The sequence below is a fragment of the Suillus paluster genome (assembly GCF_016628075.1).
Source record: "Suillus paluster strain FC165 chromosome Unknown EDB91scaffold_1, whole genome shotgun sequence".
In the NCBI taxonomy this organism is placed as follows: domain Eukaryota; kingdom Fungi; phylum Basidiomycota; class Agaricomycetes; order Boletales; family Suillaceae; genus Suillus; species Suillus paluster.
In genome coordinates, this window is record NW_024537561.1 from 1,366,509 (window position 1) to 1,389,296 (window position 22,788).

Sequence of the window (22,788 nt, forward strand, 5' to 3'; positions counted from 1 at the left end):
AAAGTACCATACCCGTCATGTATCCTACGTTTCCATGTTAATGATTGGCGCAAGCATCGAATCACACAGGCAGAAGATACAAGTTGTATCACCTCTGTTCCTTTAAGTACACAAAGGAATGACCACCACCAATACCCATGACGTAGAGAAAAAGCGATGACGAAGAGGCAGCAGCCGCAGATGATAAACATGCCACACAACAAGCAAGCGAAAAGAAAGGACGAGCCGAGAATCTGCTCCAGAAAACAACATCTTCAGACAACTGAATGACCCCACCGCCAAAGCTACGCCTCATCCATCTTGATTGCTCACGCCTCATCCTTAGAGAAATCATGGAGCACAGCGAGGGCCTCGTTGACCTTGGCAGTCATAGCATCGGGAGAATCAAGGAGGTGGAAGAGCTCTGCATTGTCCATCTCGAGCAACATGCCAGTGATCTTGCCAGCCAGCTCGGGTTGGGCACTGAGAAAAGCGATATTAGTGACAATGTGCAACAGAATCAATCCCAACTTACGGAGCAATATTCATGTAAATAACCTCGCCGAGCATCTGCTTTTGTTCCATCGGAGATGCATTAGCAAGGGCAGCAGACGTGAGGCTAGAAGCATCCTGTTGCGGCGCGCTCGCAGGGGGAGGGGCAGCCTGAACAGGGGCAGCAACAGCATTACGGGTCTGAGGATTGAGCTTGTACTGTTGCTGGTTACGAACAGCAGGAACAGGAACACCAGGAGGAGGACGATTGGCAGGCGGGGCACCGCCCTGGGGAGGACCAGGTCGAGAAGCAGCGCCATTGGTTGGAGGACCGTTGACACGCGGCATGGGAACATTAGGATTAGTGGGGGATGAGCCAGGTCCACGGGCAACGGGAGGACGAGGCCCTCCGCGAGCGTAGCCAGGCATGCCATACTGAGGAGGAGGGGCACCGTAAGGCGCCATGGGCATGCCGGCGGGTGCTTGACCGGCGCTTGGGGGGTAGCGGGGGCGAGGGGGCATGATGCCAGGTTGGCCATAGCCCATCATGTTGCGTGCTGGAGGAGGGAAACCACCAGGCCCAGGGTAGTACATAGGACTACCAATGTAGGTCCCTGGCATACCAGCAGCCGCAGCCTGTTGCATGCGGATCTGGTTGCGCTGAGCAATCTGGCTTTCCAGTTGCTGCCTGCGAACCTCGCGGCGTTGAGCGAGCGAGACGTACAGCGGCTTCGAGCCGATCATCTTGTTGTTCATCTCCGCGACCGCCTTAGTAGCCTCGTCGGGGGAGGAAAAGCACACAAATCCGAAGCCCTTCGAGGTACTCTTCTCGTCGCGCATGACCTTGCAGCTAGTGATGGTACCGAAGGGTTCGAACTCGGCACGAAGTTTCTCATCATCGACGTCATCCTCCAAGTTCTTGATGTACAGGTTGACGCCTGCGTACTTGCTGAGCTTCTCCATCTTGGCCTGCTCGTAAGACCTGCGCAACTCCTCCTCACGTTCAGCCTTCTTCTGGGCACGCGAGACAAAGAGCTTCTTGCCGTTGAGCTCAATGTCATGTAGGTTGTCAACAGCTCGCTGAGCCTCGTCGTGAGTCTCATAATTAACGAAGCCGAAGCCCTTGCTCCTGCCCTCGTCATCAACCTGGATGACGGCGGAAGTCACATTACCGTATCGGTTGAAGAGTTCCTCAAACTCCTCCTGTGTGACCTCGAGGTCAAGGTTCTTAATATACAGATTGGTGAATTGGGCCTTCATCTCATCGAGCTTGGATTGGCGTTCCTACGAAATAGGGGCAGCGTTAAGCATACCACCACATATTCTGACAAATAGACACGAACCTTGCGAGAGATGTGGTGACCGACATACACCTTCTTGTCGTTCAGTAACATGCCGTTGACAGCTTTGATGGCAGTATCGGCAGCCTCGGCAGTTTCGTAGTGTACAAAACCATAACCCTTCGAGCGGCCGTGCTCATCGGTGGCAACCTTGCACGACAAGACGTTACCAAAGGCAGCAAACGTGTCATGGAGGGCCTAAAATGACTTGTAAGATTTTGACAGAGCAACACCAGCGCAAACACTTACTTTGTTGTCGATAGCCTCGTCAAGGTTCTTAATGAAGATGTTGCCTTGACCAGTTTTGCGCAAAGCAGGATCACGCTGGGACCACATGATACGGCTTCAATAGGATTGTGATTAATAATTCCATGCTTTTGCGACGTGCTAGTCATCACTTACCATGCGCGGTTCTTGATAAGCGAGTAGTTGAGCTGCTCAAGGGCACGCTCACCTGATTAGATAAGATAGAACATTAATTCGAGAATGAAACAGCCATAATCGACGTACCATCGCTAGTATTGAGGTAATTAACATACGCGTATCCCAGGGAGCGACGCGTCACAGCGTCACGGCAGACACGGATGCTGTAACGTGCCACGACGGTTGAGAAGCCACGGTCAAACAGGGAGACTAAAACACGCACCTTGCAACAGGACCGATCATATTGAAGATCTCGAACAACATGGCTTCAGTGACAGTGGGGTCGAGTTCACCAACATAAAGCGACGCAGAGGGCGAGGAGGTGACGGAAGGCTGAGGGTTGTAAGCCGGAGCCGGAGCCGGAGCCGCAGGTGCAGCCTCGGGTTGGACCATAGGTGCGGCCTCGGGAACGGAAGACGAAGACATATTTGGTTTTCTGGGTTTTGGGGGGTCGTTACTGCTTTGAGGACTTTTCTGCGACTGCACGATGTGATGATAAACAAGATGACCCGAAATGTTAAGGAGAGAGACCACATACACAGGAGGCAACAAGGCAACCGCTTTTTTTTCTAGAGTCTTTTTTATGAAATTTTTTGGGCTTTTGGGCTATGAAAACTGATCAGCATACGACCCGGAAGCATGGATGACGGGACTAACCAAGGTGGTGGTTGTAGAAAACAAGTTGAGCCGAACGTTTTTGGATCAATCTTCAATTTTCAAACTCAGATTACTCAGATTGCGGTGGTCAATCCTCTTGTATGTTCCACAAGTCGTGTTTCATTGTTCCGATTATCCAAGAGTTAAAGACCGTCAATTTTTGCAGTGATCAACTCAGATTCGTACAAGGGTTCGTGATCGTAGAGATAAATGTAAGTACATGCACGACACATTCGCCACATGACCAGGTAAGTACAATTCTAGAAGGAAGCGTTGCCATCAGCCTCGCGTGAAGTATGCCTTCGCGCCATGAGAAGCCAGCTCTGATTTCGCCTGCAGGGCCGCATCAGCACCCTAAACCTGGTGAACATATGGCAAAATAAATCACCTTGTCCATGGTGTGCCCGGCAGCTGTATGGTGCTTCCATATCTGCAAGTGTCCTAGTCATGCCGTTGCTGCGTAAAATGTGCACGGAGCATCATACCTGACGGTAATAGAAGGCATTCCCTAGTCCCTGCACTATCCAGCCGACTGTAGCGATCGTGCAGAGAATGCCAGCGGCCCAGTGACCTTGCGCATACATCTGGATGACCTGGATAAGCCCTGCAGACCCTGTACTGGGAATCCCGATGATCCTGCGAGGAATGAAAACACATTCAGTCCCGAGTCGTGATTTGCGAGGCGAACACGCACATGTAAACACTGAAGAGGAGGTGGAAGCCGCCAAAGAAGAAATAGAAGTCTGTAAAATGAAATGCCGTTTAGCGTGATCGAGAAGGTTACAGTTAGTTTGACGGACAATAGTAAAGTGCTTGCTCCTGCACGACGGGTCAATTTGAGAAGATTTTTGTGCGAAATGACGCTCACCTTCATATAACCATTATATATGGGCCTAGTGAGGCGTAAACGTCTGGAACCCTCGTAAGATCCATCACTCACCTATACCACAATAAGAACGATAGAGGCGCGATAATAAACACATATCTAACCCCTCATTGAGCAAGGAAGAGAAGACGTGATATAACGTTGCTCACCCTATACTGCCACCGAGGTCCTTTCCGCCATCGCTTGAACCAGCGATTAGAAGAAATATACAAGCCACCATGTTTATGATTAGGGTCCCCAAAAGGACAAGCCAAAGCTGGTACAAGCGAGTGATCAGAGGTCTTGAAGCCTCTGGAATCTCTTCGGAGATGGCATGGTAAATGAGAGGGTAAACTGGTGTAAAGAGTATGAGTGTACGTGGTGATGAAATCCGCAGTCTGGTGCATACAGGGTGGCCAATTGTTGCGTCCATGGGTGCGGATATGCTCTGCCCTCTGGTTCAGTTCATGCTCACGTCTTTCCAAGTCTCGTTCTCGTCTGCTAAGATCCTCAATATGGGCGTCGTTTTGCGCAACATGCTTTGTTGTGGGGTCGTCAAAAGGATTCGTGTCAAGTGAATGGCTTGAGGCGAAGGGATTTTCAGTGAATTCACCTTGGTCGAATCAAGTTAGGGTATAAGTAATAAATTCCAAGAACGTACTCATGACTTGATATTCTTTTTGCTGGTGTTACACCTATATGCTCTGGAAAGTAATTGTCATAGACTTGGTCTCAACAGATTTCTGGATGACTTTCGGAAACTGCCGGTATAACCCCTTTTTTAATTGATAATATTCAAAATTATTTTCATCGATCGTTGTTACGTTCGCACTGCGCACAACATGCCCGCACCCCATCTTCTGATTCGCGGGTCTTTAGCGGCCAACCTTTCCGCAGCCCCTTGATCGGCGGGGACAGTTTTTGAAGTATGCATATACGGATCAGGTGGAACCATCATTTTTTTTGCGAATGAAAAGATCATCTTACAGCAAGGTCAGGAACTAGCAACGATGGGCCATGTCATGCATGGCCTCAAGCTTGAAGTTTACCAGCCCACTAGCGAAGAGACGGGCCAGAGAGTCTCACCTTATTCTCTAGAGAACAATTAGCGAGTCGTATAAATATTGGTGAGTCTATCGTTCATTGTCTACAATGGCCTTGAGATGATACCGTGAGAATCCGGTCTATTAATCTGGATATACTTTAATCTTAAGCACAAGGATAAAGACTGATTCGGAGCTAATAGCCGTGTTCTCCTCCTGCCTCTTTCTTTCTCCCTTCAATTTCCGTCAGGCAAACGCATTCCTTGCTTGTTTCATAAGGTCAGGTCATCCCAGCAGACTCCCACTCTTTATGCGGTGCTAACACTGTTTTTTTTCACCATAAATAGCTGGTCCTTTTGAGTATTGCCACTCGTTGATCACGAACACTCGTCTTCGCCCCCACTCCCTCCACAACTTCACTCCTTTCTTCTATTTAGATCATAATGTTCAACATGATCTCCACGTTTGCAACTGTCTTACTGACCCTCATTGCTACCTCTGCGGTCTCTGCCCGTGTCGTTCCTCGTGCCACTGCCCCTTCAGGCTGGGACACTGCGGCTCTCGAGGTTCGTCAACGTATCCTCGAGATCGCAGACTTTGTGTGCTTATCTTGGCAATTATCACTTCCTAGCCCTATGATACCTATCATTGCAGGTACCTCTCAATCGATTGTCAAGACCAACATGGCACCACCTTCTTTGATCAGTGCTGCCACCCCCTCCAGGTTTGTATTACATTGGTTGTCTTGGATCAATTTTGTTCATTATCCATCTAGGCCAATGAAAGCGTCGATGTTCTTCCCTCTCAATGCCAAATGCCCTCTGGCGTCACGTGCAACAATGGCGAACCTGTGACGACTGGTGGGAGTGACGATGGCGATTGTGGTGATGAGCCCTCATCGTCCTCAACAGCTTATACTCCCGCACCCTCTACGAGCAGCACCCTTGTAGTGGCTACTCCTGCACCCTCCACGAGCAGCACCCCCGTAGTGGCTACTCCTACACCCTCCACGAGCAGCACCCTGGTGGCAGCTACTCCTGCTCCTACTACAACCAGTGCCCCCGTGAACGTTGCCCCTGTTCCCACTTCAACGTATGCACCCGCGCCCACCTCGCCCTCGACTGCCTCCAGCAACAGCGGCCTTACCTATGGCGGATAGTAAATATGCCCTTTTTTGACGTCGCCCGAATACTCAAATTTTGCATTACAGTGCAACCTACTTCTACCAGAACGGCAACGCAGGTGCATGTGGAACCGTCCACTCTGATTCTGACTATATCTGCGCTATGGACCAGGCCCTTTATGGCAACTCTGGCAATGCTTCCCCTCTTTGTGGTAAACAGGTTCAGATTACCAACCTGAGCAACGGCAAGATGGTTACTGTGACTGTAGCTGATGACTGCCCGACTTGCGACAATGCGGAATCCATCGATCTTTCTGTTGCTGCCTTTGAAGCCATCAGTGATCTCAGCACCGGTGAAGTCTCCAGTGCGTCCTGCCTCATCGCCCGCTTCAATGTTCCTAGCTGACCTGACCCTTAATAGTTGCGTGGGAGTACCTTTAATCATTCTCCCCTTGCAAGCACTGCCCGCCATTGTCATCTTTCACTGTTTTCAGTCCCTTCTGTGTCGCATTGATGCGCTATTTGTTTTGACGGGCTAGTCCTGTTGGAGCGCGGTTACTGAGCTTGGCGTTCACGAGACTATTAATGACCCTGGTGGTTGTTGGTCTCCGCTGCCAACGATCAAACACCTCCCTCCGCTGGCAACACATCTTCATTTTCATATATAACGTCTACGGTTTTGCAAGCATTCGAAATTACGTACATGCACGAGTCTCCTTTGTTATCGGTTTTTATTATATGCATTGCATGCAGTGCGTTCCATTCATTGTTGATAGCTAGTACTACAGTGTCTTGGATGCTTGGTCATGTTGTATTCACATAGATGTTGTATCCGGATAGACAGCGCAGCGCGCAATAACATAAATGTTTAAGAGTATCTTGCCAGTGTCGAACCATTTGATTGACTTATATGATAAATGAAGGAACGACTTGTCTCAAATGATTATGTAGGGCTAGGCTTCGAGAGTCAAGAACGGGTTGCTCAACGTTGCACCTTGGAGATAACAAGTATTATTAAGACCTGGTCGCCGAGCTATATAATAATATTACTTATAGGTAACAGTTAACGTCACTTGGGAACGTCGACGTCGAAGGACGACATGTAATATGATTACTATCATAACTCTCCGCTGCTAGTACTATAGTAGTAGAGTAGTTCTCCTGTCTATGATTGGGTCGGGCATACACTCGGGCACGAACAATACGTCAACTGGTTGCAATTTTCATCAAGCTGCCCCAAAGCTATCCAAAAAATTTACCCAACACCGCGCTCCTCGGGCCTAGTAAGCAGTCATCGATTCATCCCTCTCCGCCATGTGTTCCCGCGGACGAATTACCCGATTAGGCATCCAGGTTCAAGGCCGCCAACCTGTCAAGGCAGCTTGAGCAGCTGCATACTCACTGTAACTTAGCTGTCAAAGTTAACCGCGATAACAGTCAAGTCTTATAAGTAAGCATTAACGCCTCATATTAACAGTGAGCACTCTAGTCCCCATGTCAGCTGTTGCGCAAAAAATTCTTGTTGTCGGTGGCAATGGTTTCGTTGGTATGAGTTTCTGACTCTCCATGTAGTTCTATGTCACTTATGGCTGCCAGGCTCCGCGGTTTGCAAGTTGGCTCTTGCCCGGGGGATGGAGGTCACCAGCATAAGGTAAGTACTTTATGCTCTCAGTATTTGACACCACTCATCCGCAGCCCGGCAGCTCTTCCGGAAAACCTTACAAAACCCCAAAAGGTCACACCCCAGCATGGGTAGAAAGAGTACGTTCTTCGGTTCCCCCTCCCAACCGCATAAGCCCACTCAATCCCCAAACAGGTGGAATGGCGGAAAGCAGATGCCCTGAATCCAGAGTCATATGCGGACATCCTCCCGAGTGTTGACGCTGTTGTTCACACTATTGGTACGCTTCTGGACAATACGCAGTACAAGCAGAGGATGCAAGAAGGAGACGTAATGGGCATGCTCAAATCTCTTGCTGGCCGTGGCAAAAGTTCTTCAGCAGAAGGTCAACGGAGCGCCTATGACACCCTCAATTATGAAACAGGTGTGTGATCATACGCAGCTCCGTTTACAGTTTTTACAGCGCGCGGTATTAACGTGCCGTGTCAGCCGTCCGTATGTGTGAAGCATTTGTAGCGAGCGAGCCCGTATCCGGAATTTCACATGTTCGGCCCTTCATCTATGTCTCCGCGGAGGACGTCAACCGACCCATCGTCTCCGTGCGGTATCTCGAAACGAAACGGGAGGCTGAGAAGCGGATTGAAGAAATCATCCAAAGTCATCCACAATACAGGGGGGTGTATGTCCGCCCCAGTAAGTGTATATCCTCCATAATTTGGTTCGATGAATGACATGCCATACTAGGTTTAATATACCACCCGCATGTCCGACCAATGACTACCATTCCAGCCACGATATTCGATGTCTCAGCACGGATCCATGCCGCAGTACCAACGTATATTCCGATGCCTTCTTCGGTTCTGAGGTGGTTAGGGACTTCTGTTTGCCCCGATGCCACGGACAAAACACCTTCCGCCCTGACTTCCATGGCGAATTTGCTCTCTATACCCCCAATCCACGTTGATCACTTGGCTGAGGCTATTTGTCTTTCGTTGGATCCAGCCAGGGATATACGTGGTGTCGTTGGCGTGCGCGATATACGCCACCTAATTGGTTTGTCCCAAATGGGAGCAGGGACGTCGACCCCAAGCACTTAGAATCAACTTATAATATTGCCTCGATGCATATATCTTGCTGGGTCTCCTCTGAGTTTTTGTCCCCTCGTAGTGAATCGTTATTGTTTGGTCGACCAACGACTCGGTTGAGTCTATAACTTAAAATTATCCTCGCATATCCAGGACATTAATTTTATGCCAACTAGCACGACTGGGTGTTCTAGTAAGTATTGATGATGGCTTGGGCAAGACTCCGAGGGGGAACTTCAAACTTGTCAAGAACCGCTGAATCATGAAATCCTGATGAGGCTCAAGGCTTCCGAGAGAATATTATGGCAGTGTCTTACAGCGAAGCAAGGACAAAGAACGAAAGAAAACTGATATGACGAACCATGTACGACCCCAAAGGACGCATTCTGATGGCAAAAAAAAGTATTTAATAGTCTGCCCCGGGTAAGAAGTTTATCAGAATTCATCTGGCACTCCTTTGGAAATAAAATCACCAAGAGGCAATATTACCTCGGGTTCGAAGCTTGTACCTTGGCCAGGAAGGAAGTAGCACTCTTGCCGTACAGTATGTGTACCGATATTATTGGACAGGTCGTGCATATGAATAGATAATGCACAACCTAGGCATATCTTGAATGCCCGGCATTCGACATTTGACCCCCAAGATGGTTTGGCTTCAAAGTTGTGACAGAAATCGGACACTCAACTCGTGTTGGGGGTCTCAGGCCAGGTAAGTCATTTCTGCATTGGCCACGCTTTCCCGATGTATTCTAAATATATCAATCCCTAGGTGGTGAATTTGAAACTGGTGAACTCACTAACATACCGCAAGAGGGCAAGTGCGTTGCTTCATCCCAGGTACGAGTTCGAGCGGTCAAAGACGTTCACACACACGCATCCTATATTGGGATTGCGTGCGAGCTCGACATCGCGACCAGCCAAAATTTTGGAGTCGTTCTACAAATGATGGCTTGTGATCGGGTAAAGGCCCGACATTAATGAACCGAAAAATAATCGATAAGGGGCAATAGATGATCATCTCGTGTGCAAGTTTCCTGGGTGAACAAGCATTGTAATTGACCTTGAAGTCCATATGGAGGGGACCGTGCGTTGTTGAGCTGATGATACAAGCTACTAGTAGTGTTGCCAGCGTTGCGGAGTCTAGACTTGACTAGTGTGACTTAGTGACCTGGCATATGACCTTGACTTACTTAGGTGTGACACGGTTGTAAGGCTCCTTAGTAAAGTCATTGAAAGAGATCTAGACTCTTTCGAATTCCCCGCCTTTCTCCTATCAATCCTGCATCACTACCTAGTAACCCCGCAGTTTCTCCCCTTAAAGTTGCGCTAGTTGGTGAAGTGAGAGAGCGCGTCCTTGTTCGTATCTCCCCAGGAACTTTATAATAGGCGCTTATTACCCGTACGTATCCCCAACAAAAATTATTATCCAACCGTATCGGACGACATTCAAATAAACTACACGTCTCAGCGGGATATATATCTGGGACCCGACGCTAAGCCTCTGGTCCTACCCTGCTTACCCTTTCCAACACTCCTTCATGACCTCCCTGTTCGCTCGCGCACCTTCGATACGAATCGCCCCCATTCCAACCACGCGTTCTATCTCCCACTCAGTGTCAGCATTGAAGGCCCTGCCGTTCTATCTCAACAACCTGCGCTCAACGGACCAAAATGACGGCAAAGTCTTGCGCATGCTTATGTTCGGTAAACCTGGTGCTGGCAAGGGAACACTCTCAGCCCGTCTTGTGAAGAAGTACGACATACTTTCCCTTTCTACCGGGGACCTTTTGCGGCAGCACATTGCGGAGAGGTGAGGCCAATTTCCACGCGTCCCGCATGTGAATGGTGCTGTGGTGCTGACCCTTTGCCGTTATGGAATTAGAACGGAAGTAGGCAGACAGGCAGAAGAAATTGTTGCACAGGGAAACCTGCTTCCGGATGATGTCATGCTCAAAGTCGTCACGAGTAAGCTTGACGCACTCCACAACAAGGTTGGTTTGTCATGATTTTCCTTCGACGTGGTTACCCTGAATACATACTGTGTGATTTTACAGCATTGGATTTTAGACGGTTTTCCACGCACGCTGGGTCAAGGCAAAATGCTTGATACCCATCTCCAGTTCGTACTCTTGGTTCTTTTGCTGTCGGGGTACTTACTGCGGTACCAGGACCCAGAATGCCCCATTAAGTCTTGTAGTCAACTTGGATGTCGCAGACAATGTAATCCTAACTCGCATATCCGACCGCTGGGTTCACCTGCCATCTGGCCGTGTGTACAATATGTCATACAACCGACCGAAAGTGGATGGCTTCGATGACGAGACTGGAGAACCCTTGACGAAGCGTCCTGATGATAACCCTGTACGTGGATTCAAAGACTATGAAATATCTGCATAGCAAATTCCGACGGTCGATTTATTAGGAGATCTTCTCTCGCCGTCTCAAGCAATTTTACGATTCCACGTCGCCCCTGCTTGCCTATTACGCATCGCCCACCAATAAATCGGCACGACTTGTCACGTTGCAAGGCGAGACATCGGACGAAATTTGGCCTCAGCTGGATGCTGTTGTACGACTGTCGTTCCCCGGTCTTCGGGATCGCGCTGCTAGCATGGCTCAGTGGCGGTGCGGGCCGCGGTATAGTCTCAGCGATCCATTTGCTATGGGACAGGAAAAGCGGGCAATGAAGCGCCGAGCTGCCGCTGGTAATGCCTAATGTGTCTAAAATTTTCTTGTGTTCCGCAGCAGTTTTGTGCTGCTCGCTCTTTCGCCACTTCCGTGGACCGTGTTGCATGTTTTTCTTTTCCCATCGACCACCTTTTTGACCAATACGTTTTAAACATCTTGACGTCACCATGTTTTCATCACTTGTATTTCTACCTCGTATACCAATAGGATAGTCTCGAATTAGTGCGCAGCTGATGTTGGCGTTGTATCATTGGTCACCGAATCACTGTCTCTAGAAGACACGTATTACACCAATATATTCTGCCAAAGGATGTTATGCCTCGGTGAGCGTGCTAAAGCACTGGTTACTATAGTCTCCCCTAGGCAGACCATAGACGAAGAAATATTGTGAAATGTGTGTACAAGTAAGAGCTCAGTTAGTCCAAAGGTAGTCTGTTCTCCTTGTCTCTAGCCACCACGAGCATGTCTCCCCGGATCTCCCTCGCCCACATTTCTACATACAAACGTCTTATCCACACCTCTAGGCCATCATTCAACTTCATCGGGCATCCAGACCCCACTTCCAATATCCGACCCATCATATACACTACCTCATCTTTATCCTCCCTCCCTGAGTCTAAGCACCACCCATACTCCCTCAGAGAATTCTCAGACGATACCCTAGACCACGAGCTGCAATGGAAACTCCATCGAGAGCAGCTCGACGCGTTCAACCACGCGTATTGGGCGGAGGCAAGTCCTGCGTTATCGTGATTCAGAACCAACCGTTCGAACCAACCATTACCAGAGTAACATCCGCTTTGAGGCTGCCAAATCATCAGTCCTCTCCGCCCTCCCACCCAACGCACCCGCCGAAACACAGGAGCACTGCATTGTCTGAATTTTACAAGAAGTGGGTTATCCAAGAACGAGGCGCGCCAGGACGAGTATGCTGTGGAGCTCAGGAAGCGGACGTTCGAAGATCTCTCGCTCTCTGCTAAAGTCGAATTCCAGAGGGCAAAAAAGAGGCTAGCGAGCTGGAGATTGCTATAATTTGTATAGATTTTGCAACCGCAGCAAGAATGCAGGACTATCGTACGGTACAACCCTATCCCTCTCTTGCATACCCTAGGTCCTGCATCACAAGATCTCTCAGACGATGGTACACGTCACCCAATCTCAATCCTTCCACTCCTGAGCTCTCACCTCTATAATCTCTCGCAAGGTCACCTACCATATCCTCCTGTATGCCTGGGAAACGGGACTTGATCTCCGGCATCAAAGGTACCGACAAGCACTCGCTTGGGTCCAGGTCAACACCGGGTAGTTGAGATAATCGGGGCGAGGAAAAGACGATGCTGAGCGTGGCGTAGAGCGCGGTTGCACGGAAGCGCGAGGTCAGTTGGGCGTCGGTAATGTTGGCAGTTTCGCGGATGGAGTCCCAGCTGCAGCAACCGTTAAAGCGGGTAAATGGGACAGGGAGATAGAACGTACTCATCATTGTTGTATATCCTACACCATACTCTTCTGAACGATGATAGTCTCCTCACGTCCGGAATATCCTTGTACAGTTGCCATCAAACCAATGAACACCAGTCATGACAAGCGGGACCTACCTCGGCGTGAGCGAGCAGCTGCAGCGCAGTAGCATAATCCTCCACGCCCTCCGCATTATCTTGCAGCGTGAGTACGTCCACCACATCTTCAACGCTGAGTGCCTTGCCCTGGAGCACTCGCCTCACAAAAATCTTCAATATCTGCTCGTGACCGTCATCAGCACCATGTCGAAACCAAGGGAAAAATAGACAGAATCCACGCACCCCAAGCAGCCCGTTCTTCTGTTCTGCCTTGAGTCTCGCTGCTTTTGCCCTTATCACCGCATCCACTTGCGCGTCCAGACTCTGTTTTTGCTTGCCCCTCAGGCTGCTGGCAGCTTCCCGGAACTCCTGAAGTAATTTCTCCTGCACCGATATGAAATCCAGGCTATCATGCAACGCTGGACAGCATATAGTCAAGCACACTAGTGCGAAAAAAAACCAACGTACCATCTAATACCGCCTCATCCGCCTCCCCTCCCTCCTGCATCTGCGCCAAATGCGCAAGCTTGCCCACACTAAGCATAAACTACAACGCACACCAATCAACACCTCTCCAATCCAAGCAACGAATCCAAAGACACTCACATGCTTAACACCCACATCTCCCGCGCCGTTCGCCTCTCTCAATAGCCTCGTGCCAGCAACACTCCACCGCCCCTGCCCCAAATCCCTCAGCCACGCAACCGCATCGCACTTGCCCCCCTGCTGCTCCTCCTCTGCCCAATACTCATCCATATACCTCCCCCACTCACCCCTCCCACTCTCCTCCATCGCAAACACTACCCTCGCTTCCCCATGCACCATACACCACCGCACCACCTCCCTCGCGAACGTTCCCCCAAAGCGGTCGACATACTCTGCGATCGTGTGCGCGTGCGGATTGGAAGAGGGCGGGTAGACTGTGTCTTGGTGCAGAAGAGCTGCGAGAGAGCGGAAGTCGGCATGGGATGCGGCGAGCGTGAGAGCATGTGGGAGGTATGAGATGAGACCTGCGAAAAAATCGTAGGGGGGTCAGGGAAAGGAGAAGGGGAAGAGGGGAAAGCGTACGGAGGGTTTCGAGGATCTCAGGGCGGAGTTGGTCAAAGCGTTCTTTGAGCTCTATGTGGTCCCTCTCGGAACCAGGTTCGTCTGCTGCTATGGGGCTATCCATCGATTAGTTTTCTTCCTTCATGCTAATTATCAAGACGAATGACTTGCCTGCCAAGCCAATCCAACCTCTCCTGTACACACGCAAAGAACATCGTCGCGAGCTCTGGAAGGAGCTCTCTCGATGCGCTTTTAGAGTTCGCTTTGCTCGGGTCGAGGGCAAATCTACGGAGAGGGGTTGTGATACATATTATAAAAGCGTTTCCAATCTGCGCACCTCGTTGCTGTGTCTACAAGCTTTAACACCCCATCAATCGCGCTCGGGCGACTTGTCCACGGCTTGATCATAGGCAGATCAACACCATAAACAGCAAGATTATACGCCCTATACGAGAGTGCCGCTTGCAGGATCGTCTAGAGCCCAAACCCACATCAGGACCGTCCAAAGCACAAAAAAAAACAAGTGAGAGTGAGAACATAAAGACTCACAACAACAGCCCCTCCAACCTCCCTCATGGCTCCCTCCCCAACTCTCTCAACCCGCTCGACCATGAACGGAATCAGCCGCCCGATCTCCGCTACTCTGTACCTGAAAAAGTCTCTGACAACATCGTGCGAAGCGGAGGGATGTGAAAGAGGGTGGGAGGTTGTGAATGCGTGGATAGCGTCAGTGACGAGCGAGTGGGAGGCACCAGCGCTGTTTGGTGAGGATGAGGATGAAGTCGATCGAAGAATGAGGGAAGAGGACGCACTCTAAATGTTCGTTCATCTTCAACCAAAGCTGATGACATCCATAAAGCTTTTCCGCATCAGTAGCCAGACGCTGGCGGCTGCGCTGCGACATCTTCCCAAGCGCTGCATTGTCGTTGATGAATCGTATGAGCCAGCTGAGCCTATCTTTTCGAGAGGTGAGTTGAGAGGTGAGGTCATGATTTGGGCGGATGATCTCCGGGTCTTTTCGGTTTAATCGCAGAAGTCAATCAAAATCAGCGTCTCAAAAGTGGCCGCAATAATAAGATGGACGCACCGCTTTCTAGGACCGCCCTGCTTAACCCCTCGGCGCCTGCCATGAGCGCTTCCGCATCGACCTCGGGCGGGAACGAGAAATGTAAAGGGTTTTCGGGGTTGCTTCCGTAAAGTATGGCCTGTGTGAGGAGTGCTCTGATGAGGATCGCGCGACCGGTTCTGCGTGGCACCGGATGAGCTCAGTCGCATGAAAACGGGGCAGGGGTAGGGGGAGAACGCGGCTTACGCTTCATTGAATATGTTAACCCTCCCCAGATCCACTCGAGCACGCATAAGGACGCCTGCTGTTAGTATGAGCACGTCCTCGGGCGCTGATTCCTCATGCTCCTGTTCTGCGGGAAAAGAGTGCACTGGAGGTTGAGATGGGGGCACACCGAGTCCAAGCATCTGATCTGCGTGAGGGGCTTTTAGGGTGAGGCGATCTTGGTAGGGAGAGTCTATGTGGAAGGGTATCAGAGTTATTCGCTGGATTAGAATGATAGTGGACGTACCCCGAGCACAAAACACGACCACGTCTACGAATCGGATCGCTACGACTGTGCCTCCCCCGAGGAGTGTCAGACGAGGATGAGAGGGTGCCGATGCAGCTGTCTACAAGGACATAGGCACAAGCGTTTCAGCTAGACCTTGGCAGAGCCGAGGGTAAAGTGCTTACCGTAGCGTATGGAACCCCTGTAATGCCTTCTATCTTCATGCCGCCGCCCATGCCCTCAATCACACCTCCATCTCCACTTCCTCCCTCAAACTTCGCCACCTCACCCCGCTTTGTGACAGCACTGAGTCTGACGAGCGCATATATCCTTCTCGGAACTGGTGCGCCCATACCGAACCCACCGTACTGGTCAAGGGCCATCGCAGCCGTTTCCTGCTCGGACCCGGCGTATGAGACAAGGACAACGAGGGTGCCGTCGCTGTAGATGCAGCATCCGACAAATCAGCAGAAACATCAATCAAACATTATGACAACGCACCTCTCTACGCCCAGATCAACGCCCTCTAGATCTTCCACGTTCCCCATCGCCTCTCGCACATCCACTTCTCCCAACAAAACCTCCTTATTCAAGCTCCACCTCTGCACGCGAGTCTCGCTGAGTGTCCATAGTTCCTTCTCCACTACTGCACCCCTTCCTACCTCTCCACCACCAGAACCAAGAGCGAGTGCAGATATACTCCCCGCCGTGGGCTGGGGGGCAGGTGTAGACCAGAAGCGTGCAAAATAGAGCCCAGAAGAAGGTGGCGGTGCAAAGAGCCTGGCTGAGAGTGTATGCCGCCCGCCTTGAGACGTGAGCGTAAGTTTGAATAGACGTCCATGTGAGGTAGACACGATGTATATTTGACCCTGCGAGCTTGTGTCAACGAACAAGACATATAAGCGTGAGGGGGCACCTACGTCAACCCTGAGCAATCCAGACGTATACTCACCCTCACCCAGCTCGAGATTGATGCTTTCAAAGCTGCCGCCACCTGCGAGACCGCTGGCTATGCTGTCCCAGAAACGAATATCACCACGAGGTGAGAGAAGGACGAGACCAGGTTCGGAGCGTGACCTGGATGGAACGAGAGCGTGGAGTGGTGTTAATATTGGTTGTGCGTAGTCTTGAGAGGAAGGCGGACACGGGAGGATGTAGCATGTAGTGGGTTTCGTGTGCTGCCAGACGAAGCAGGTATTCGAGGACGCGGCAAGGGCGTATCCCGTGATGGCGTCGACTGCACCGGTCCAGGATTGAGAATAGAAATCTATGCACCATCAATCTGTTTTCAGCGGTTGCGTTAAGGAGAATAGACATACCAGCACCCTTCAGCTCGCGCCTGACCTCAAAGGGGAGTGCAGCATGGAAAGCAACGCTGATCTCGTCGGTACGCGCGTACAGCGTCTCCCTCCCTGATCCCAACGGCCGTTCATTATACATTTGCACGTCATCGACGTCCATGACGTCTGGTACTACAGCGATGTCCTCGGTGCGCCTCGAGGGTGTGCCGGCAACGCGTGCACTGACCATGCGCCGCTGTCTGGGCGGCGTCACTGAGGGACGCGGCGTAGCATATCTGTGCGTTTTTCGTGGTGCAGGGGACGCCATCTGTGCAGTATCCTACAATGAGGTCCTCAATATGCAAGACGCTTTTGTTACCCGATCCACAAGTCTGAAGGAGGAAGTGATACAAACAGACATCAACACCTGCTCATCACACTCCACGACGAGCAAGACAATATGCTAGGCATTGAAGACTATGGCAGCGACGTCGACAGCGACAACGAAGCACCGCCAACAAAAGTACCAGCGCCATCAAAACCCCTGGGTCTATCTCTCCCCCCACCCAAATCATCCGGGTCTTCAAGTCTGTCTCTTCCACCACCAACCAACATCAAAACAAAACGCCCAAAGAAGATCGAAATCACCCTGCCCTCGCTTCCTTCCAATGACTCCGACACAGACGACCGTCCACCAGCCAAGAAACCCCGAATCACATCCAGTAAAGGGGCAGGCGCGTCCTCCCTTCTCAACATGCTACCTGCGCCTACGCAACCCCTCCCCGTCAAAGCCAAGAAGGGTAAACAACCTGAACGTATGCTTGGCGGTGGAAATGGTCCAGGACTGGTGTTCCGTGCGCCAACGAGCGTGCAGGAGGATGGCGAAGGAGATGCTGAGGAGGCGCAGGAGGCATCTACATCTTTCCTACCTGCTTCGCTCAAGAAGGGCAAATCCAACGTCGCATTAGATCGTGAGGATTACAGGCTCCCAACTCTGCCAAAGGTCTCCTCTGCACCCGCTGTGAACTTCTTCTCTCTTGGTACGTTCCCTACTCCTCTGCGTTTCTCATCCTTACCCTCTACAGGTACCTCATCTACAATGCCATCTACATCCACGACACCCAGCACATCTACACCACCCATCTCCTCCGCTCCCGAGGTCGCCACATTCACTCCCCCAGCGCCAACACCTACCGACGCCTACCCCGGATACTACCTCCTCCCCTCCGGCGCCTGGGCCGCTTACGACCAGGTCTACTACGCCACATTCGTCAAAAAGTGGCAGAAGGACTATGATGCCCAGGTACGCGCGCTCGAGAAAGGTGAGGTGGAAAGGGAAGCACAAGACGCAGCCGAGGTCAACATGCAGGAAGAGATGGAGAAAGCACGGAGAGAGATAAAGGAGAGGGAAGACAGGAAGGCGCTTACGGGTATCAAGACTGGCGAGCAGGAACAGCCAAGGATGAATGTACAGGTGCGTTCTTGATATTTCGCGTTTCCTACGGGTGATGCTGACAACACTACTCTACAGGGCGCAAAACTAGGCTCAACAGCCCGGTCACGACATCAACTAACAACCCTCCTCACGGATGCATATCACAATCGTGAGGCACTGGAGGAGAAGATCGCACAAGCGCGGAGGAACAGGAAAGAGGCGGGGAACAAATATGGTGCGTGTCTCTCTCGTTACTGCTGCCTCTGTTACAGAACTCATAAATTCTTCAGGTTTCTAGCTTCGTGGAAACAATTATGCATTGGTACGGGTAAACTGCTGCTGCTACTACTACTCGATTGGTATGTATAATATCTACGAGATGAACTATGCTACATGTCTAATAGATGGTGATCCGCTATCCATCTTCATATACAATGCTTCATGCGCGACCGACCGACCTGGCTCTCTTCATACCGTCTCACCTGGCAGCCGAGAATTCTGCCCAGCAAAATGTTATTGTTTGCATCCACAAGAGAAAAGAACACGCACTCGTAACACTCTTCGTTCCCTCACTAATCGCATGCTTCGCAAGCTCTCCAGGAAGAATGAGCCTCACCGCCGTCTGAATCTCGCGCGAGGAGATAGTAGATTTCTTTGTGTAAGAGGCAAGTTCTGCACAACAGGAGGGCCCGCTGTCAGTCACAAAAACAAAATGAAACCGACAAAAATGACGTACTGCTCGCTTCTGTCGCGATCCTTTTGAACAGGTCGTTTACGAATGAATTCAAGACGCCCATTCCCTTGTTCGATATACCAGTATCTGGGTGGACCTGCCTCAGCACTGCACGCCAAAGAGAACACACGTTAGCCAGTGGTCGCCGACAGGAATGCAAGCCAACGCGAGGGACGAAGACATACCCTTGTAAATATAACTGCTGTACGTTTCCTTCCTGACCTTCTTGCGCTTCTTCTTCATCCCATCTGTATCCCCCCCGGAGGGTGCCTTCCTAGATAATCCCCGCTTTGCCAACGACGACACGGGAGCTTTGGGAGCTTTTGAAGCGGGTGGTTTGGAGACGGTTGAGACAGGCTGTCAGTGAGGAGGAGCATGATCGGGTTGTGAGTTCGAGTATTGGCTAAGGAAAATACCTTTGAACTCGCCGCCATACTTGCACGAAGTAGAAGAAGAAGACAGAGAGAAGCCAGAAACCGCGTTAAATGCCCCTACGAGCAGACGCGTCGCGCTTTATAACAAGCGACGCGTTCGAACCGAGCGGAGTTTGAAGCACACCCCGATGCGGCGCGGTGTTCTTGATTGAAATGGAACGTTGCTTTTCGGGCGCCCGCCTAGCTCAATCGGATAGAGCGTCAGACTTTTACGACTGTTGATTCCATCTGACGTAATCTGAAGGCTGCGAGTTCGACCCTCGCGGTGGGCTATTCTTCATCATTTTGCTTCTGTCCCTAAACATCAGCTTCGAATGCTTCTTGATATTGATGTGTACTTTGTAGGTCAGAATCATGATTCCTTTAGCAAGGTCGTGGAACTGTGTATATCTAAAGACTAGACCAGAATTTCTTTTTGTGCTAATCTTGTCACTTTGTACCACTACAGTTACAGACAGAACAACTTGGACTTATGTGAGTTGTCTCACATCAGACACCTCATATCATCAGATGACTCCTCCATTGAGCCTTGTTGACTAGAGCAAAAGGAGTAGCCCAAAATACTATGACATCCAATGGCCAGGACTACTATGACTCATGGCTCACCTCAAGGATTCAGACCTTGAAAAGGAAGATGCGTATTGGGCAACACGTTATGATGGTGTAACACTTAATATGCCACGACTTAGTAGGATGATGATATTGGGACTAATGACAAGATCTTTTGCGGTGTTCCAATGTCAGATGTCTTCTATGTTTTCCTGATATGCATCCTGCCTGATTGATTGTGCTCTCCCCATAATATATTGATTCGAAAGGGCATAGGTGGATGATGGGAGAGTATCGAATGAGATAGAGCTGGATATCTTTTATTCTCTGTTCTAACGCAGATTCGGATGGAGAAGCATTGGCAGCGGCCGGGTGAGTCAGAGATAGGTGTCTGGCAAGTTGAGAGACACTGAAGGAGGGGCTGGCCATGGCCATGATGTCATACTCTGAATCACTTGGAGAGTTCCCGCCGTATGAGAGACCCTATTATTATGTTAGAAACAATAAACATATAAAAATCACCGTCATCATCAGCCCTGCCCGCAGGGTTAAGTCCAAGCTCCTCCTCGTTAGCAGCATCATCCTCGTTACCCAATCCATCCTGGTCATAGCCCTGGTCGTCCTCGGCTTTACAAACTTCAATGGAGAACTCCCGGAGGAGCGTTGCATCACCCATAGAGGCATCGACATCCGCCGCTCGAGGGGTGCAGTTACTGGCTTGAAGGGGCTGCACGGGTTGTGCGGAGAGGCTGGCGCTTGTCCGAGGCGACTGGTGTCGCATCTGCGAGAGTTCGGACACATCTCAGAATGCTGCAAAAAAACCAGTACTACGCACCGGCGAATTAGCTCTGAGTCGCAAGGGGGCCTCCATGATCTCCCTTCTCTCACTTCACCACTGCCGCAGGCCCCAGCTGCCTCTCGCAACGTCCTTGTAAGCATTGAGTACTCCTATTTGCGGGCACTGTCTATTGAAGAAGACATCTTAGAGCAATCTCGAGAGTGAAGATAGTCGCTATATATATGGTTCCGAAATCCAAAAGGTAATAAACTTCCGGACATGATCGTGACCGGTGACCACTGTGGTTCGAGCAGCTTCGGGCCACTGGGGCATTTAGGCTAGTAGCAAGGTTCGTAGATCTGTCCACAAACGAACATTTCATCTGGTTCTTTGCTGCTAGTGGGTCAGCCGTTATAATGCTAGCCTTGTTAGGCAGTACTAGCATCGAGACGAAGAGACTAGTCTTCGACATTTTCAGACAGTCGACTAGTGGTGCGTTTTCTGCATCGCGGGTAACGCATGACAAACAGCAAGGAATGGGGACGCGGAAAAGCCTCACTTCATCTAGATATCTTTCCTTGCTGTTAGTGTGGGTTAGCCGTTATGTTTTTCATAATGCTAGAGCATCGGGACAAAGATACTAGTATTTTCACCATTTTCAGATAGTTGACCAATGACGCAGTTTTCTACATCGCGGGTAACGCATGTCAGAGTGCGGCCTGAAGTATTTCAAATGAGCCCATCTTCACTGGCAGAACGAGGAGATCCCCACATTTCAGCGATCCATGCTGTCAAACATCTCGCAGTCTAAACTTCATCAAATAGTAACCGAGAAATCTAATCGAATAAGAAGATGCTGTGATACGTATCTACACAGCGCCACGGAAGTAGCGATGATATCCGCACAGCCCATCAATCCTAGTCCTTGACCTCCTCCGTGCCATGCACTTCAGGTACAGGCCGCGCGCGATTGGCCCACCCTCCAATGATCCATGACCCTGCGAGTAAACCGAGTAGGACCCAAACTCCTTTCGTTTCTTCGTTATTGAGGGGCCTAGACTTTGCATGCACATCAGGCCCTTGCTCCTTGGCAGCATGAACGACGTTCGAGACCGCATCGCCAACTCGGAAAGTCCGCGGCAGCCCAAGGTTATCGGCTACATCACGGAAGAAGCCAGATTCAACTGCGGATTCGGCGTGTACTTCAGGAGAAGACTCCTCAATAGCTTCCTGAGGCTTTTCAAGGTTGTATGTGGGACCACCATCCGGATGTGTCGCAGACCCCGAAACGACGTGCAATTTTGGGTGAGAAGGCTCTATGGGCTCAGGTTTCGGACTGGAGGAATCCCAGAAATCGGGAAGAAAGGGCTGAGGGGATGATAATCAGATGTGGGCATAGAAAGATCATCAGAGAGTTTGCATGTGACAAAGGCTCGATATGGTCGATGAGGGGTAAAACCGTTAGACCCGTAACTTAGATCGGAATGCCCCATCGATCAAGGAAAAAGGGGAAATACTCACTGCCTGAACGGGTGCGTCTGGCCCATCCTGAGAGAGGTCGGGCATTCTGACACACAAAAAGTCGGGCGTCACGGAGGCGCTTGGAGGCTGAGACGCAGGTGGTATGCTTGCAGATATAGCCTGCGGTGCAGTGGCAGACGAAGACGCCTTGCGTGATGGGACGGGGGTAGGCTGCAAAAATGGAACAGCCCTAGATTCTTCGTACTCCTGAATGCGGTTGATTAGGACAGATTTATTGCCCTTGCTGATAGTACAATCAGTTCAAATTCTAAAGCGAAGAAAAGAAGGAAACTAAAGAGAAGAGAAAACGAGTATCGGAGCCGAAAGTAAAACTCACGTCGCAAGACCTCGAGTTTTCGCTTCCTGACGCAAAGTGACTACAGTTTCATTTTCCCAAGTTCGGGAGAGGAGAACTGTAGAAACAAAAGTTCTTTGGAAGCGTGGAGCATGGCGCTGGCGTAGGACTGCTCGAAACATGATTTTGCCAGCAAAGGATGAGTTGTGGGTGTGGCATTGAGTCCGTGCTGTTACCACGTGCCACGAATCAACACAGCATGATTTGGAGTCATGATTATAGACAAGT

The 22,788-nt window shown here is 50.5% G+C and overlaps 10 protein-coding genes and 1 non-coding gene across 11 annotated transcripts; 6 read left to right on the forward strand and 5 right to left on the reverse strand.

The window, feature by feature from the left end:
* Positions 1 to 67: 67 nt before the first annotated feature.
* On the reverse strand, positions 68 to 3,005 carry EDB91DRAFT_1325663 (uncharacterized protein). Its single transcript, XM_041325207.1, has 9 exons — positions 2,892 to 3,005; positions 2,773 to 2,840; positions 2,458 to 2,714; positions 2,322 to 2,398; positions 2,214 to 2,265; positions 2,061 to 2,154; positions 1,815 to 2,009; positions 515 to 1,755; positions 68 to 462 (listed from the first exon to the last, which is right to left on the reverse strand). The coding sequence occupies exons 3-9, from the start codon at positions 2,658 to 2,660 to the stop codon at positions 309 to 311; spliced, it is 2,016 nt and encodes a 671-aa protein (XP_041184533.1). The 5' UTR covers positions 2,661 to 2,714; positions 2,773 to 2,840; positions 2,892 to 3,005; the 3' UTR covers positions 68 to 308.
* Positions 2,983 to 4,501, reverse strand: EDB91DRAFT_1093993 (scamp family-domain-containing protein). The gene is made up of 10 exons (XM_041316852.1): positions 4,418 to 4,501; positions 4,166 to 4,369; positions 3,927 to 4,110; positions 3,832 to 3,876; positions 3,760 to 3,784; positions 3,692 to 3,710; positions 3,586 to 3,634; positions 3,377 to 3,527; positions 3,280 to 3,321; positions 2,983 to 3,224 (listed from the first exon to the last, which is right to left on the reverse strand). The coding sequence occupies exons 1-10, from the start codon at positions 4,419 to 4,421 to the stop codon at positions 3,171 to 3,173; spliced, it is 777 nt and encodes a 258-aa protein (XP_041184534.1). The 5' UTR covers positions 4,422 to 4,501; the 3' UTR covers positions 2,983 to 3,170.
* Positions 4,502 to 5,251: 750 nt separating this feature from the next.
* EDB91DRAFT_1233455 (plant expansin) lies at positions 5,252 to 6,363 on the forward strand (the record flags this gene model as incomplete). The annotated part of the gene is made up of 5 exons (XM_041321103.1): positions 5,252 to 5,365; positions 5,431 to 5,523; positions 5,575 to 5,957; positions 6,010 to 6,287; positions 6,344 to 6,363. The coding sequence occupies 5 exons, from the start codon at positions 5,252 to 5,254 to the stop codon at positions 6,361 to 6,363; spliced, it is 888 nt and encodes a 295-aa protein (XP_041184535.1).
* An 892-nt stretch (positions 6,364 to 7,255) lies between these two features.
* On the forward strand, positions 7,256 to 8,640 carry EDB91DRAFT_1213461 (mitochondrial protein; the record flags this gene model as incomplete). Its single annotated transcript, XM_041320776.1, has 6 exons — positions 7,256 to 7,468; positions 7,519 to 7,573; positions 7,626 to 7,683; positions 7,739 to 7,967; positions 8,033 to 8,236; positions 8,288 to 8,640. Exons 1-6 carry the CDS (start codon positions 7,417 to 7,419, stop codon positions 8,638 to 8,640), a joined length of 951 nt encoding a protein of 316 aa, XP_041184536.1. The 5' UTR covers positions 7,256 to 7,416.
* A 1,526-nt stretch (positions 8,641 to 10,166) lies between these two features.
* EDB91DRAFT_1241760 (ADK-domain-containing protein) lies at positions 10,167 to 11,344 on the forward strand (the record flags this gene model as incomplete). Its single annotated transcript, XM_041322118.1, has 5 exons — positions 10,167 to 10,438; positions 10,511 to 10,619; positions 10,683 to 10,747; positions 10,797 to 10,989; positions 11,051 to 11,344. 5 exons carry the CDS (start codon positions 10,167 to 10,169, stop codon positions 11,342 to 11,344), a joined length of 933 nt encoding a protein of 310 aa, XP_041184537.1.
* Positions 11,345 to 11,778: 434 nt separating this feature from the next.
* Positions 11,779 to 12,348, forward strand: EDB91DRAFT_1241761 (uncharacterized protein; the record flags this gene model as incomplete). Its single annotated transcript, XM_041322119.1, has 2 exons — positions 11,779 to 12,065; positions 12,207 to 12,348. The coding sequence occupies 2 exons, from the start codon at positions 11,779 to 11,781 to the stop codon at positions 12,346 to 12,348; spliced, it is 429 nt and encodes a 142-aa protein (XP_041184538.1).
* Positions 12,349 to 12,403: 55 nt separating this feature from the next.
* EDB91DRAFT_1241762 (uncharacterized protein) lies at positions 12,404 to 17,083 on the reverse strand (the record flags this gene model as incomplete). Its single annotated transcript, XM_041322120.1, has 18 exons — positions 12,404 to 12,740; positions 12,790 to 12,857; positions 12,912 to 13,052; positions 13,116 to 13,291; positions 13,341 to 13,419; positions 13,479 to 13,882; positions 13,941 to 14,035; positions 14,124 to 14,204; positions 14,257 to 14,393; positions 14,469 to 14,676; positions 14,732 to 14,933; positions 15,007 to 15,164; positions 15,232 to 15,442; positions 15,497 to 15,596; positions 15,661 to 15,916; positions 15,977 to 16,344; positions 16,396 to 16,742; positions 16,795 to 17,083. The coding sequence occupies 18 exons, from the start codon at positions 17,081 to 17,083 to the stop codon at positions 12,404 to 12,406; spliced, it is 3,657 nt and encodes a 1,218-aa protein (XP_041184539.1).
* A 94-nt stretch (positions 17,084 to 17,177) lies between these two features.
* EDB91DRAFT_1342355 (mitotic checkpoint regulator, MAD2B-interacting-domain-containing protein) lies at positions 17,178 to 18,488 on the forward strand (the record flags this gene model as incomplete). Its single annotated transcript, XM_041325748.1, has 4 exons — positions 17,178 to 17,795; positions 17,841 to 18,229; positions 18,287 to 18,425; positions 18,463 to 18,488. The coding sequence occupies exons 1-4, from the start codon at positions 17,216 to 17,218 to the stop codon at positions 18,486 to 18,488; spliced, it is 1,134 nt and encodes a 377-aa protein (XP_041184540.1). The 5' UTR covers positions 17,178 to 17,215.
* EDB91DRAFT_32143 (putative histone H2B.1 protein) lies at positions 18,481 to 19,534 on the reverse strand. The gene is made up of 5 exons (XM_041326851.1): positions 19,352 to 19,534; positions 19,109 to 19,280; positions 18,927 to 19,031; positions 18,740 to 18,862; positions 18,481 to 18,688 (listed from the first exon to the last, which is right to left on the reverse strand). The coding sequence occupies exons 1-5, from the start codon at positions 19,355 to 19,357 to the stop codon at positions 18,669 to 18,671; spliced, it is 426 nt and encodes a 141-aa protein (XP_041184541.1). The 5' UTR covers positions 19,358 to 19,534; the 3' UTR covers positions 18,481 to 18,668.
* On the forward strand, positions 19,532 to 19,629 carry EDB91DRAFT_t8. The gene has a single exon. It is a non-coding gene; the product is annotated as a tRNA-Lys (tRNA).
* Positions 19,630 to 21,602: 1,973 nt separating this feature from the next.
* On the reverse strand, positions 21,603 to 22,682 carry EDB91DRAFT_1076668 (uncharacterized protein; the record flags this gene model as incomplete). Its single annotated transcript, XM_041314877.1, has 3 exons — positions 21,603 to 22,052; positions 22,206 to 22,449; positions 22,543 to 22,682. The coding sequence occupies 3 exons, from the start codon at positions 22,680 to 22,682 to the stop codon at positions 21,603 to 21,605; spliced, it is 834 nt and encodes a 277-aa protein (XP_041184542.1).
* Between the last annotated feature and the right edge of the window lie 106 nt (positions 22,683 to 22,788).

Bases quoted from the DNA above. Each gene is read 5' to 3' on its own strand.
- EDB91DRAFT_32143 (XM_041326851.1), bottom strand. The intron at 19,032-19,108 runs GTATGTCTTCGT...TTTGGCGTGCAG, and splicing joins CAGCAGTTATATTTACAAGG to TGCTGAGGCAGGTCCACCCA. The intron at 18,863-18,926 runs GTACGTCATTTT...CCTGTTGTGCAG, and splicing joins GATCGCGACAGAAGCGAGCA to AACTTGCCTCTTACACAAAG.
- EDB91DRAFT_1093993 (XM_041316852.1), bottom strand. The intron at 3,528-3,585 runs GTGCGTGTTCGC...CATTCCTCGCAG, and splicing joins CTCCTCTTCAGTGTTTACAT to GATCATCGGGATTCCCAGTA. The intron at 3,322-3,376 runs GTATGATGCTCC...GGACACTTGCAG, and splicing joins ATGCCTTCTATTACCGTCAG to ATATGGAAGCACCATACAGC.
- EDB91DRAFT_1325663 (XM_041325207.1), bottom strand. From the start codon at position 2,660: ATGTCTTCGTCTTCCGTTCCCGAGGCCGCACCTATGGTCCAACCCGAG. The intron at 2,010-2,060 runs GTAAGTGTTTGC...AAGTCATTTTAG, and splicing joins ACGAGGCTATCGACAACAAA to GCCCTCCATGACACGTTTGC. The intron at 1,756-1,814 runs GTTCGTGTCTAT...CCTATTTCGTAG, and splicing joins GTCACCACATCTCTCGCAAG to GAACGCCAATCCAAGCTCGA.